The sequence below is a fragment of the Atractosteus spatula genome, chromosome 11 (genome assembly GCF_055471065.1).
Source record: "Atractosteus spatula isolate fAtrSpa1 chromosome 11, fAtrSpa1.hap1, whole genome shotgun sequence".
In the NCBI taxonomy this organism is placed as follows: Eukaryota; Metazoa; Chordata; class Actinopteri; order Semionotiformes; family Lepisosteidae; genus Atractosteus; species Atractosteus spatula.
Window position 1 is genome coordinate 28,793,312 of NC_142716.1, and position 14,953 is coordinate 28,808,264.

A 14,953-nucleotide genomic window follows, 5' to 3' on the forward strand; every position below is an offset into this window, starting at 1 on the left:
CCTGGATGGGACGCCAGTGCATCACAGGGCACACACAGACACAAACACGCACACACTCACAACACAACCTATTTTCCCAGAAAGCAATTTACCTATTGGTATGTTTTTGAACCGTGGGAGGTAACAGAAGCACCCAGAGGAAATCCATGAGAACGTACAAACTCCACACAGATAGCACCCCAGGAACTGAACCTTAATTCCCAGTGCTGTGAGCATTGTTGCTGTGCCACCCACCCAATCATTTGTCATGTTATGTAAATCTGCAGTGCTGTACACTATGTATAAAACACACCCACATCTTCCATTTAAAACGTGTTAACATACCCAAGTGTTCAGCAAATTGATTGCATGTGAACTCCAGGCTGAATTCTTCAGTGACTTTGGGAAGATTGTGTCAGATTTGTCAAGACTGACACTCTCTTGACTATTTTTCAAGCACATCCTTATTGATAGTTTCCCCATTGAGTTTTAATATGCTGGTAACTTAAGAGCTATGATAGAATGCCTTGTGCTTGTCAGAAGATTTTCTGTTCTTTTTACTAACAAGTCCTTAAGAATCCCAAATATTGCAGCAAAGGGTGTATACAATTAAACAAAGAAAACAAACTAAGTTCTTAGCAAAAATAATTTTATTGAAATTAGTTCAAGCTACTTCACTTTGCTATTTTAAGGCTTTTACATACCACTTCTTGTGCAGTCACTCCTGGAGGGGGTGCACAGATTCAACAACCAGTATTCAGAACAGATTTGAACAAGATGATCAGCAGATGGTAAACAAAAGACTACTGTTAAACAACTAAATTCTCCCCGTACATGTTTACATACCCTGTGTCACTTGGAAAATATCATTTTAGGTCTTTTAAAGGATTTGTAAAAACCAAATGACTCTTCAGAACAAGAGCAACACATCCCAGTGCCACCTTGGCTGGCATAGACTTGGTGTGCATTTTAGCAGAGTTTATGCCCTGGCAGGCTGACAATTTAGACCACTGCAGAAGCACTATGAGTGTCTCTACTGGCCTTTTACAGTAGCAATGCTTCACTGTACCTCTTCTGCCAAATGCATTTGCAAGCCATGAATCCTTCAAAACTAACCTGGAACAATAGTTCACAAATGTTGGACGGGATGATGAAGACATGCAAACTGACTTTCAATTCTTAACATTCATTGTTTCCAGATTCTCTTTGAACTTCAATTCATTATTTTTTTAAGTGGTCTCCGCATTTTCACAAATAGAAAGTGAATTCAGCTCTTGGGATTTGGATGCTTTCAACCAATCATTAAAAAATAAAATAAAAGAAGCTGCCTAAATGGCTATTTCATCTTGACACAGTATCTGTCATCCAATCTTTTGTTCAAGTACTACACAAAAATAGCAAAAGCACAAAATAACTGCACTTGTTGCTAAATTATATAATTGGAGGAATTAAATGCAAGTCAAATGTTGTGAGAGCAATCAGGGTCACCTGTCAACTCTGTTCGAATTACAGATTAAAAAAACAGTGGTAATCATTTTTTGTGGTCATAATAAAATAAACTGGCTTAAAATACTCACTAATGGAACATCACCTGATCACTAATAAGCACCAAAAACTGGAAACCATGTTAAGCTGTTATTTTACAATGAGTTGCCTATAAACAGTTAACAGGACAAATGCAACTTTCCGGTCAGTTGAACTTCTCATTGACATTGGCACAGCCACATGCAAAGGTCACAAAAACAGTAGGAACCAGTTTCTTTAACCTAACTATTCTTTAACTTCTTTTTTCTACCATAGTGACCTTAAATCCTGTAGTAATATTTACTTTCAGCTGAAGTTTGAGAAATAGTGTACAGTATACCTACTTATTTGAAGTGTGAATTACTGCATGCTTTAGGCATGGGATTAAGATTCAGATATTCAGATCAACATTCCCTGAAACAAAACCTATAATTCACTTAATTCAGTAAATCACCAATATGTTTTAATAAGATCATTTTTTCTTCTAAAAATGCTTTATTATCTACTTTTTAAATGGTCTTATCTATATAGAATACACAACTCCTCTTCTTTCTTCTTCAATGATATTGAGGGTAGTCATCTTCTGTATAATCAATTATTAGTGTAACTGCAGCTCCAATAAAATAAGACATCATAAGAAGGCACAAACATGCTTGAGAGCATCACCACAATAAATCTTTCTTGTGCAATTTGTTTTGTTTTATTTCTCCATAATTTGAATTGGCAACTTTTCCCCAAAATAATAAATAACCTCTGCCTAACCTTTGCTTTATCTTGGGCAGGTAATACCATTAACCTAAGTAAGCCTATCAAATCCAAATGATTACATCTTTCCTCAAATTAAGAATATCTTTTATATTTTGGATGTTCATTCTTTCAAAAAACATGGATTCAAATCATTCAGGATGGAAATGCAGTCAAATTCTCTTACGTGTGAACTATTGCATGTTTGAAGGGTGTGATTTTGCAAACGAGCTGTGCCGTCCATGTGATCTTAAGAACCATTTTTAGACATTTTATTACGCACTGATTACTTTTTTTAAAATCAAAGTCAGTTGTTTGAATATAGAAGGAAAAAAAATAAAATGCAACACATTTTAACGGGTCCTAAATGAAGCAGGTTTGGCCCTTCATCTGATTCCTTACTTCAGTGGTGGGCAAGCTTGGTCTTTGAAGGCTTCTAGTTTTTGTTCTATGTTAGCTCTTAGTTACTGCAGTTAACCATTTGCTTTCTTAATCTAAATAAAGATAAGATACTTCCAGGTTTTAAGAAGTTGGGAACCCTCGCTCCCCAAGACCAAGGTGTCCCACCACTGTGTTAGACTCATGACTCCAGAGTGGTGGTGTTGGGCAACAGACCTTCAGACAGGCAGAAAGGGCTGCCCCTCAAGTCAGGGCAGAGCCATCTTGCCCCTTCGCAGGCGCAGCTTCATCTTGAAGTACAGGTACATGGCCAGCAGGCACAAGGAGGAGAGGCAGTATAACAGGACACAGAGGCTAATGTCTAGCCGAGAGAAGCCTAGACTCAGCAGGGAGATCCAGTGCTTCTCTTGGGCCGCCAGCTCTGCTCCCTCAACTCCCAAGTACTGCCCTGTCAGGTCCCGCTTCTTCCGTATAGCCACGTAGTCTTGGGGCTCCTTGGGCTGGAGCTGGGGTGCCCACAGCCTCTCCTCTGCCTTTCGGATGGTTCTCTCTGGGACAGCCACCGCAGCGGCTGCATCACGGACGGCTCTCATCTTATAGTGCTGGTTGATGAAAGAGTCCAAATCCACAATGTCCTCTCCCCTTGCTTTCCGCCGCCTCAGGCCCACGATGCTGGGCTTGGGGTTTCTGGATGGACTGATGTGCCCCCACTGTTGGTCTGCTTCTGCTCTCTCCCTCCCCAGCTCGCCAGCTGCCATCTGCTCCTCCCGATCTTCCTCCTCCTCCTGTTGCTGCTGGTACTCTACCGGACCCTCTTGAGTCTCTTCTTCCTCCTCCGCCGCCTGCTCCCCCACTGTCTCCCCTGCCTCCCTGGCTCTCCTCCCGGGTCCCCTGACTGCCTTCTCTGCCTCCTGCTGGACTGCGTGCGTCTCGGCCTGCTTGGCTAGCAGCACCGCCTCTCCCTCCAGGTAGTCCCGCAGTATCCTGTCCGCTGCGAAGTGGCTCCTCAAGAAGTCCAGCACAGCTCCCTGCTTCCATTCGTGCTCGCCACCTGTCACACTGTGACATTGGGGGCACATGTCCGGAGGCGGCCACTGGATCTTGGGGAACTGGGGATCCTCACTTAGAGCGCCTTTTAACAAAGAAGACAAAATAAGTCACTCTAGGTTTGAGCCAAGACAAGTCGGCTGCTAGAAAGATGGATGGTACCATCTCAGCAGCCACACATTGTAACACACTGGTGTTTCTTTTTTAGAAGGGTGATTTTTTTCCCCCCCAAGTGCATTTCCACACCCTAGCAGATCTAAACCAACCCAAACTGTTATAACCAGGGGAAACACTGAGCCCAAGCTATTTTCAAAATGAAAAATATCACTTAAAAATTGCCGATATTTACAATTATAAGAGAAAGTGTTTAAATGCATATCAAACTTTCTCTCTCACACTCACTACACAAACTATAAACAAGGCTTAATATTCTATACCGACAGTATATATATATATGCACAGGCCTTATTTTTGGGAGATGAATTCCAAAAATATTTGAAATTATTCTTCCAATTCTTGTATAACCAGGAATGTTAGTACATTTTGAAGAGACGGTATTAAACTGAAAGAATAAAAACCAAATATTTTAATAAAACACACAGTGTTTGGCGTTTTATGGCCCTATGTTAAGACACTCCTCCAGAGCTGTGAGCCAGAGATGTTAAAATGTGAACAAGTGCCTGTTAACTCCACAGCCCTGTGGTCAACCTCCCGGGGGGGCTGCAGTAGCCCCAGTGAGGCATTCAGGGGGCAGCATATGCCAGCAGCACCTCGCTGAGGGCCAGGCTCTGGATGGGACTGCTGGTGCTGGAATGAGGAGGAGGCTCTGCGAGACACGGCGAGGGAATGATCAATGATGAGGCCCGGACTCCCAGGGGAGGACAGTGGGCTTCAGCGATAATGAATATAGCTGTGGAGGAGATTCCTCCCTCCCTCCCTGCACACACCCCTTTGAAGGGAGCACTATCTCCAGATTGGATGTGAAACCAGGCACCTCGAGGGGAGCTCTTGTTTTAATTGAATTTCCTGCATGTTTTCTCCCCCAAAAGGAGGCATCTGCTAATAAATTGCCCGTTGCCACAGTAGGACCAAAAAAAAAAACTCCAGCTGTTCTATCAGTTTGCAGTGCCATTGTTATGCATTCCATTTCAAAGATTTATATATCTAAATGCTGAATGTAAAAAAAGACAATAGATTGATTGTGGATACTAGAAACAAAAACATTTTCTATAAAAACTTTTTTTTTTTGCAGATTCAGCAATGGATCTGTTCTGGGTAGTACCAATGAGGTACACGACAGCATTACCTTCACTTAATTTTTTCATGCCAAATTTGTATTTGAAAAAGAAAGCGGTATATTGGCTGTTGAAGTATTATTGATTTATATCACATATACAGTATCTGAGGAGACGTCCATTCAATTAAATGTAAGGAAAAAATAAAAGCATGTATATGTACAGGGATAAATAAGAAGCAAATCAACAAATGTTATACAGTAGGGGCTATAGCTATACTGAGATGAATCATACGCTCCAAAAGTAATTTAATCAGTGGGAAGTGGAAAAAATATCTTCAGGTTCTGATCCATTTCACCACTCAGTGGAGTTTTTTCGTGGTTTATGATGGACCTTAGCCCTTCAGTGTAAAACTTTCTTTCAATCCATTGCATAGATATACTATCCTGTACAAGACATACTGTAGTATCAATGTTACTCCTTTGCTGGACACACTGGGCCATGTTACATTTCTCTCTGCAGCTAATTCATAATTTGAGAGCAACTGTTTGAGAGGACAGAACGTCGGGCTGTACGGCTGAATCCTGGCAACAGGCAGTAGTCTGGCAATGTTTTCAACTCCATAATTACTCATCCATTACTAAAGATCCACTGTGGATAAGCCTGAGCTTGTTGGACTGTTTTTATGTGTCCATATTCTTCAAGCCATTTTTCCTCAGTTTGCTTTTAGGAACAAAATAAAGTATTTTTATGTTTTTATTTTTCAAACCTAGTTTCCGAATGGATAAAAGCATCACTGTTTTAACAGTAGATGCCTGTAATAAATTTTAAAGTTTTTACCACTGGAATTATGATTATCTTTCTAAAAATACACAACTCGTTTCAGAAGACATCTCACAGAAAAGTACTGCAAAGTATTGCTATACTAAGAAGAACATGTTAAAATATTTCAGCCACCAGTGCTGCCTTCTGGAATAACTCAAGTATATGAAAAGAGAATCACTTATCAAACCCCAGATTTGAGACAGAAAGACAGAAAAAAGTTGATAAAAGCTAGAAAAATGTATACAGTGCTGGAACTGGAGTTGAGTTTGCATCGACCTAGATGCAGAGTGCGTGAAGTTACACAGTCCATTTTTTCTTATTTTTTAATAATCTCTCTTCTACTGTATTTAGTTTATAACCTATGCTATAATATAAAGCCTTTAATATATAATGCATGTGCAATACAATTTCTACTGTGGTAAATTTAAGACTGATAGAAAAAGCTAAAAAACTGATAACTTAAAAAGGTTATCGTAGTAACATAAATGCCACTATGCCTACTGTACTTCACTGTATTTAGTTGAGAATATCTAGAAAGCTTTCACAATAATAACATTAATGAAGTCAAAAGGGAAAATTGCATTGTTTCTACAAGACAATAGTTCTTCGTGACACACTGTTGAAATGTCAAGTCCCGTTATCATGAAATATGTACTCTGTTGTGTATCATGTACTCCATCAACTGGCGTTTTAAGAAGAAATTACAGAAGAAAATCATAGTCAGTTGAACTACACTGACTGAAGTCCTTCTATTTCTTGTTTCAATATTATTTAGACTTGACATTTAAATTCTATCATTCATGGATCAGTGGGTTGACATATGAAGGTCTGCAGCCTTGGATTAATGCTAAATGTAGACACACTCCACCATGCTCAGAACATAAGCATTGGTCCCTGCAGCATCATTCCCAGAGGACCTTGTGCGGAAATGACTTTTACACAGGTGGAGACACAGGGCACATCCTCCATTACTCTCTTGTTCCAACCCCAGAATTCAGCATGAATAAAGGAGTCACCAGGACAAACAAGTAAGTGAAGAAACAAATCCTTCTACTAGGAGCTACAAGGCCTCTGCCTCTTTGAAAGGCAGCCTGCTTCATACTATGTGCTCAAGCGGTCTTCTTTGTGTGCATGTTAACAAGACACACAACCCCTTGGAACTGCCTCAGGAACCACACTGCTGCTAGGCTTTGGCCTGTCCTGCCAGTAAAATTAATCATCTTGTTGCTTTACAAATCGGCCCCTTGTTCACGCTTTGCTGCTCCTCAAAGGGGATTTGTTAAACTGGCACACTCCGAGGGAAACTCCCTGGGGGCTGGGGGATGTGTGGGGGCAATAGTGCTACTCATTGCCACGTGCTAACAGCCCCCCCTCCCCACCACGCACACTTACAGCTCTGTCAAACCCCACGCTGTCACAACACTAACCAATTTACGGGAGGATTACAATGGCTGGCTGGTTGGGGCTTGGGCTTGACTTGTGCCACCTGCTGTCACAGCTATCCTGGGAATTTGCAATAGGTCCCTTGCTGCTGCTTTAGTGGATTGCATACAATATCTATTGTTCACTGGAAGAAATGTCTGTCTGGGGGAAAAGACTGCCTCAATTAGACGAAGAGCATGTCAGGGGAGAGGGGCTGCTCTGTGGCTTGATAGCTTCTTATTCATATCTCCACTCATCCCAAAGATTAAGTGAGGCTCCACAATCAGCCACCTGATTATAATTCATTGAAAAGATGATTTGATGAGATGTATTAAACTTTAAAATGATCAGGAATCAGCTGCCGAAAGATATATACTGCATGAACTGGTGGTGAATAACACAAAACAAGTTATTTGTACATCAAACCATCAGCAAGTTTGGTGATTTGCAGGACTTTTAAAGATTTGGCAAGAAACTACTAAAGAAGGTTCCCCACAAATCAAGAGTTTTATCATTCTGTTGTTCAAAATAATTAGCCAGCAGTCAGTTTTTCAAACTTTTAAATCAATACATTGATCCACTTGCCAACTGAAAAGTATAACCCTGATGGTGTTTTGTTTTTTATTAGCACAGGATGCTCTTGTCTATTCATGGAAACCAGCTGTAAAGTACTTGGCTTGTAAACTGGTAGGAGGATCAACTTTTGATTTAATCCTGGTCTTAAGAGTTATTTACCGGAGGAGGAAGAGTGGCTGGAAAACCAGAAAAAGAAGAGCTTTACAGAGACTAAGTATAGCAGTACTGTATAGATCATTGCTTCCAGGACAGAAATGATACAGCAATCAACAGTGCTGGGAAGACATTCACGAAGACTCATCTTTGAAAGCTGGCATTAGTGAAACTTTGTTCATGTTATGTCAAATTTTGCCCACATGTAACATTCAGTTTTGTCAAATATTTGTGGAAGGCAATTAGGGAAGAATGCCCTTTTCTGCAAAATGTGCCATGCAATAAGACTTCCATGTTAAAGATGTAATGGGAGCAGCTCCCTGCGAGTTCTGTGTCTCGGGGACACAGCTAATCCCATAGAGGAACAAGAGATCGGACTCTGTCAGGGCCAGCTGGTGTCTGCAGAGAGGATAGTCGAATTAGATGGATTAGGGATTGAGGAGTCAGGCAGCCCTTTAAAATGAAAACCAGCAGACTTTCAGGAGAATTCACCTGAGCAAGTCACTCTTTCAAGTGAAAGGAAGATTTGGATACTCTTGAAAAAAGCAGTTGTGGGGAGGACTTTGTGAGCTATCGTAAATTCATCATTTGTGTGCATGTGACATCTCAGTAGATGAGCCTAGACTTGAGTGATTGATGACAAATGTACACAGTACTGTATATTTGTGCAACTGCTCTAGACAAGCAGTTTGTATAAAACTATGGGGTACAACATCTCCTTTACAGTTAATGTGGTTCACAATCATTCTGTGGCAGGTGTTGAATTAATCTGACTACAGCCCACAGCCATTTCAGTACTCTCAATCTACTGCCTTCCTGGTATTCTGTATTTTTTTCAGTATTTTGTTCCAGATGCTCTACTGTTTAACTTTTGGAAGACGCAACATATAAGATGAGGAAAGTGGCAACTCCTCCGTCCAAAATTCATTTAGGGGTCATTACTTAGCAGGAAAATTATCTTTACTTAAGTGTTGAGAAAAAGGGTATCCCCTGTAGCAATGAGAACCCCATTGAAGTTGATCTTGGATAACCTGTATTTAATCTAACTGCTGTACTGTTCACAATCAGGACAAGACACTAAAATATTAAGTATACAATCAAAGGGATTTTGAGCAGTTTAATAAAATACTGCTGTAGTGATTAAAGAAGCTGCTAGAATTTACCCCTCAGTTTTCAGAATAAATGGCCTCTCTTTCTCAAGCTGCATATGCGGCTCCGATAAATGTTTTTAAAGCCAGCAAGCTGTTGTTTTTTTTTTGTATTGCAAAGGTAGCAACCCCTCATATGGACAGCCAATGATTACCCTAAATGCTATATATACAATGTACATTTTGTAGTTTAATTCTAGATGAATTATAGAATAGCTCTATTTATGTTAGGTTTTGATTGGGGCCAATATATCAAAAGGAGTGTATTGAGGTACACTCAATAACACAAAATCATGGGCAAAGACAGAATTGTCAGAGATAAAGGAAAAAATAACATTACAACTATACTGACAGCTATAAAACACTATATGATATCAAAGTTTCAAATGTAGTGCCCATTAGAAAGAGGTTCAAGGCTAATAGGATGGCTTCCCCAACCCCACCCCATGAAGATGTAATAAAGTGTGTATATAATGCACACAGAACAGTCAATTTGCAAAACATTTCTGGTCAGGGGTTTCATAGCTATTCATGTTCCACTCTGATATTCCCACAGACAGGGAGGTGCAAGAAGCAATAGCAATAGAGCCTCTGTACTTCCGCTAGCTGTACCAAATCAGTTTTTCCATCTAACTGATTTTACATTAAAACAGGCAGTCAGCTTCTGTTGTACTGTTGTAAAGTTTTTTTCATTATAACAGAGAAATGTTTAAGCTAAATCCTGCAAATACAACCATTAATACACAATAAATTCTTCTTTTTACAAAGTCCATTAAAGGTTTGCACTGACAACATGAAAAATTGTGCTCTAACCACCAGATTATTTTAACTACGACACTGGTTTTAAAAAGTACTAAAGTTTTCCACGTGTGGCTTAAGAATGTAACATTAAGGAACAGAAAATGTAACATGAATGAATGTTATTCAATTAGTCAGTTTCCGTTCCTGCCTGAGGGCTGGGTGGTATCTTACCAGATTAGCAACAGTATACGTGAAAATCCCCATTACTGAATGTGTTTAGCTGCACACATTGTCTCAAATGAATGAGACATGTTCAGTTCTCCTGCACCGCCGTAGGGGGGCTGAGTGACATCACTCCTCTCAAAAAAAGAAGGTGCTATATCTAGTGAAGGAAAGCAGCACAAACACTACATTTAATGTCACAAACAAACATGGTGACAGTCACTTATGATGCTGTTTGAACAGGGACCAACTTCATGGAGCTTATCGGGGGTGTTAGTGAACCAGGTGGCGATACTGCTTCATTCTCGACCAGAACCTAATGAACACCTATTAGTGGCAAAAGGGGACATTATGATGAATGAGGTTCCCGTCATTCAGATGAGATGTTCGGAATTCAAAATAATAGGGGTGTTAACACAAGTATCTATGCCAAAACTCTAGTTTCATGTTTATATTTACCTAAATTATTCCTCCTAGTTTTACTGAAGAAGCAATTTTTCAGTTCTCCACCTCTGATGTGTAGCTGAATTGCTGGTGTAGAATGGCTACCCCAGGCCATCCAAGAGGGAGCCTTCCTTCAGAGGAGGACTAAGTAGAATCACACCTGTACAAAAAGTGCCGTGGGGTTCTTCTGGATGAAAATGTCTTACCTGCCAGGCGGTTGTTGACCTGATTATGCCGTGCCCACAGCCAGAGCACAGATGTGGTGCGGTTGGTCACTTCGCCCATGCTGTCGTCTGTCATGCTCTCAAAGTGTGTGGCACACTCTCGGCAGCCGAAGAAGTTCTTCACGTAGCTCCTCATGGCCTTGAGAACATCCAGGGGGTCTGCAGAAGACACAACCCGAAGAGCAGTGAGAATCATGCAACATAATTACATCCCATATGAGCCTGCATTGCTAGAGGAAAACAACTGCAGCCACTTCCCCCGTATCATGGACTGGAGAAAGGTATTTCTCTACTAAGGTGTTTCTCAACTCAGCCTCAAGTACAAACCAGTCCAAATGTATCCTGAAAATAGAGTAGATTGATTAGATTCCCATGTTAAAATACAAAACGACATAAAAATTAAAAATAGGAATAACCAGGATGTCTCTTAAACATTTATTGCAATACACAATGGCCAAGAAATATACTGCAGGAACCAGGCTTGGCTTGTTAGGCTTGTTGCAGGACAGACATGTAGCTAATTGGTGTGTTAAGCTGTAGCACCACAGAAGCAATTTACCCATAAGTGTATCAGTCATGTATCAGTGGACTTTAGCTTTTCATGTTCTTGAAGTATATTGTGAGCCGGGGGGTCTTAACCTGTGGCTCGCAACCTAAAAATGGGTTGCCATGCCATTTAGTGAAGGTTGTCCCAATTCCTTTTTAATGAATTTAAATTTACTCCTACATAAGTATGTTTTTACAGAAGCCTGGTAGCACAGCAGAGAAAAAAAATACTATTGCTTTTTAACAAGATAACATTTTCTGATTTGCAAAAAATATTCATAAAAATTACTGAAAAAAACATTTTGCAACTTTGTTTAAAAATAATTGTTTAGGAATCTTCATTATGTGTTATAAAAAAGTAACATCACACTTCATTTTGTGGAAAATAATTATTATAAAGGAAGATGTTTAATAACTCTATTTTTAGACAAGTATATTTCCAGCAATCAAACACTCCTGGGCTACACGTGTAGCAGTAAGACAGATTTCCAGAAGGGCCGTTACATTGTAGAGGGTACAGTATGACTAAATACAGCTGGGTGCACAGCCCATTTGACACTGACATCCATGATCTGCCTGATGACATCTCTAGCACTGCCTTCGAGAACAGCTTATCGAGATCCAAAACGACGACATGCTGTACTACGATTTTCAAGAACAAATTCACTAAGCGTGTTCTGGATCAAAGTGAAAAAATAAAACAATTCTGGGATTGAGGCTCTACTACCCTTTTATGAAATTTACTTGTGTGAAGCAGGTTTTTCAGCTCTTGTCATCTCAAAAATAAAGCTTCTAAGATGATTGGACAACAGTCAATTAAAAAAAAATCATTAGAAACTGAACCATGGAAATAAAAGTGACTCCAAAACTTTATCCTAGCCAAGAAAAAGTTAAAGAACTCTTGTCTTAAGGGAGCCATCCATCGAAGGCATACATTTATCACAATCACCACTTCAGTGGTCCTGAAGAGTTTAACCCTGACTACTTCAGATTCGGCCATTCTCCCACTGCAAATTCCTAAACAATTCCCAACAGTAGTATGCAACAGGCTGAGCCCTACTTGGATTATGGTTGGGTGCAGAATCCAACCAGCAAACCCTGTCACTTAACAGGGTAGCGGTGGGACTGACTGCTTCAGATAAGAGCTCTATCTGTCCTCCATCTGACCGTAGCTCAGGAAAAAGAAAAAGCAGATGGTTTGATGTCTTAAAGTTGTCTCATGGCCAGGTGAGGCTGCATGGATAACTCATCTTAACTAACATACTGGGGCACCAAAATGAAATACAGCTATAAGTTTTAATTTTCGGCAATACAATTTAAATAAAAATACAGACAACTGCATTAAACTGAGCTCTGAGATAGTAAATGCATTTGTGGTAATATAACTAGATGAACAACCAAATATCTTAATCTGGAAACCTGGCTGTATGAGTCATGCAGAGCCTGAATTAGAAGGTTCTGCAGAATCTAAGGTGGAAAGAGAAATACTGTGGAAGAATTGGAAAATTATACTATTTTCAGTTCTGCCTTCAAAATGACACCTCTCTACAGTAATCAAAATCTCTTTGACCCTAGATAAAATGATCCACCAAATTCACCAAATAATCACTAGACTTTGTCCACTCTTCTGAAACAACACGGAAGCAGACGTTCGGGGTATATTTACAGTACATTTCTTACTTTTTTGTCTCTTTTGTTTAAAAGCAGCATTTTTAGAAGATCACATTGGTCAGATAACGTCTGAAATAATCCCGGGGCCGCAGGGGACAGATGGACATTTCTGTCAGCCCATCTGCGGGTCACATGATGTCCCCCTAAGATCTGGGATTAACCCCGCAAGGAGGGGAGAGGAGTGGCGGTCAGCTGCCTCTGTCATTAACCGCTCAAATTCCACTAATCTAACCAAATCCCTTTTACCCACCTAAACAAATTACTTTTCCAGTAGCTAAATAAAACAAAAAAAAGGATTTCCCTTACAACCTGAGCAGCTGTAAACGTTCTTATATCTCAGTTTGTCCGCTTAATTCAAGATTAAGCATTTATGGCTAATATATAACGGAACTGTCAACACCCATTTCCCATCCAATCAGACGTACGTTTTAGTTATTGCTGGAGAACCACAGTGAACCACAGTGAACCACAAACAAAATGAAATGTTTATGATACACGTTGCCCACAGTAAGCACTGATTGTTATTAAGGCATGTGTCAGAAAAATTGCACTTGGATTTTCATAGCCCCTGTTTTGCTAAACTTAACTACCACATTTCTTGGTTTCCTTCATTTATAGAACAGTGCTCTTTGAACTTTGAACTTTGTACAAAGACTAGCCAGCTGACATTTATACTGAAATTTATTAGCCCTGAAGAGACAACTATTGACACCTCTGCATCTGCCAAAAAATCCTAATTTAGAACATTCCTGAAATGTGGTTTAGAAGGAAATAGCCTCTTCTTTGATTAACACAAGGACTTGGGATGTCGGATGTTTTACTTCAGACTCATCCAAACAAACTTTCCCAAACAAATGCAAGTGTACTTTGAGACCATTGCAACCACATTAAATAACACAACTGCAGAACTCTAACACTGATTTATGTCTACACTGATGATGTTCAAAGAAAATGTTCTTTTCATACAGTACTATCTGTTCCTATCCAACTCATTCTGTTGTTCATTGAGGAAATACACTGCACTTTTCTTAAAAAATACACATTCAAGGAATATATTGTTGCTTTTCACATCTCTGCACACATACACTGTATATAGGTATGCAGGCACAAATTTGACTGCATTATATTTATATATATTACAAACTGCTATTCATTACTTTGCAACACGTATGAAAAAAGGGTAGATCTATTCATGTATGGCACTGAAAGCAAAGTTATACCTGAGGAGGACGTGCTCTCTGCAGCTTGGACTGTCAGCAGATGGAAAAGTGTCCACACAGAGCAGGGGTAACCTCTGTAATGTGGCTGTGACCCCTGACACCCCACCCACTTCTCTTCATTGGGAAGCACCGCGTTGGGAACCTGGAAGAACAGAAGCAGCATCCTGAGGATTCCCTGTCTGAGAGCCAAAGTAAAATCTGAACTTTCTTAGAACACCTCAGGGTTTGAAATCACCAGTGTGGAACCGTTGGGAAACACTTGTGGAACACTGCTGTTGTCCTCTCAAGTGGAGCATTTCACTTAGAAGACTTACTGTAGGTATCTGGTAAAGTGCCCAGCCATATATGGGGGTACAAATGTACGTAGCTTTGGATAAAAACATCAACAAAATTAATAATGATAAGATCTATTGATAACTACACACATAGAACTACATTATTTTTTTATAGAAATTAATTTAAGTGATCATGGTAGTCTGCTTTCAATGATGACTGCCTTTGGCTCATCCCCATTTGATGGCTCATTATGTGCCCAATAAGTGTGATCTGTGAAAGGAACAGAGTTGTAGGCAGCTTCTTTCCGATGTATTGGGATCTACGTACAGTATATATGGGTATGAACATCCTGCTACCCTCAAGCTAAAACTGTTTGAAATGAGTGAGCAAGTTCAGACAACAGCATTTCTTTTACAATTAAAGGGATCAGTGGCCTATACTGTATGTTCTCATTGCTGTCGAAGATTCATAGATATCTCACAAAAGTTTTAAATAATTTTAGAAATGCCTTAATGTAATTCATACATTTCTGATAATATGGACAAACTTTTATTCTG

The 14,953-nt window shown here is 39.9% G+C and overlaps 1 protein-coding gene across 1 annotated transcript in view; it reads right to left on the reverse strand.

The window, feature by feature from the left end:
- Positions 1-611: 611 nt before the first annotated feature.
- Positions 612-14,953, reverse strand: part of qsox1 (quiescin Q6 sulfhydryl oxidase 1) — a 50,548-nt gene continuing 36,206 nt past the window's right edge. The window contains exons 10-12 of the mRNA XM_088928294.1: positions 14,121-14,262; positions 10,666-10,842; positions 612-3,778 (exon numbers count right to left, since the gene is read on the reverse strand). Of these exons, the coding sequence (XP_088784420.1) occupies positions 2,895-3,778; positions 10,666-10,842; positions 14,121-14,262 (1,203 nt within the window). The 3' untranslated portion in view covers positions 612-2,894. The remainder of the gene's footprint in view (positions 3,779-10,665; positions 10,843-14,120; positions 14,263-14,953) is intronic.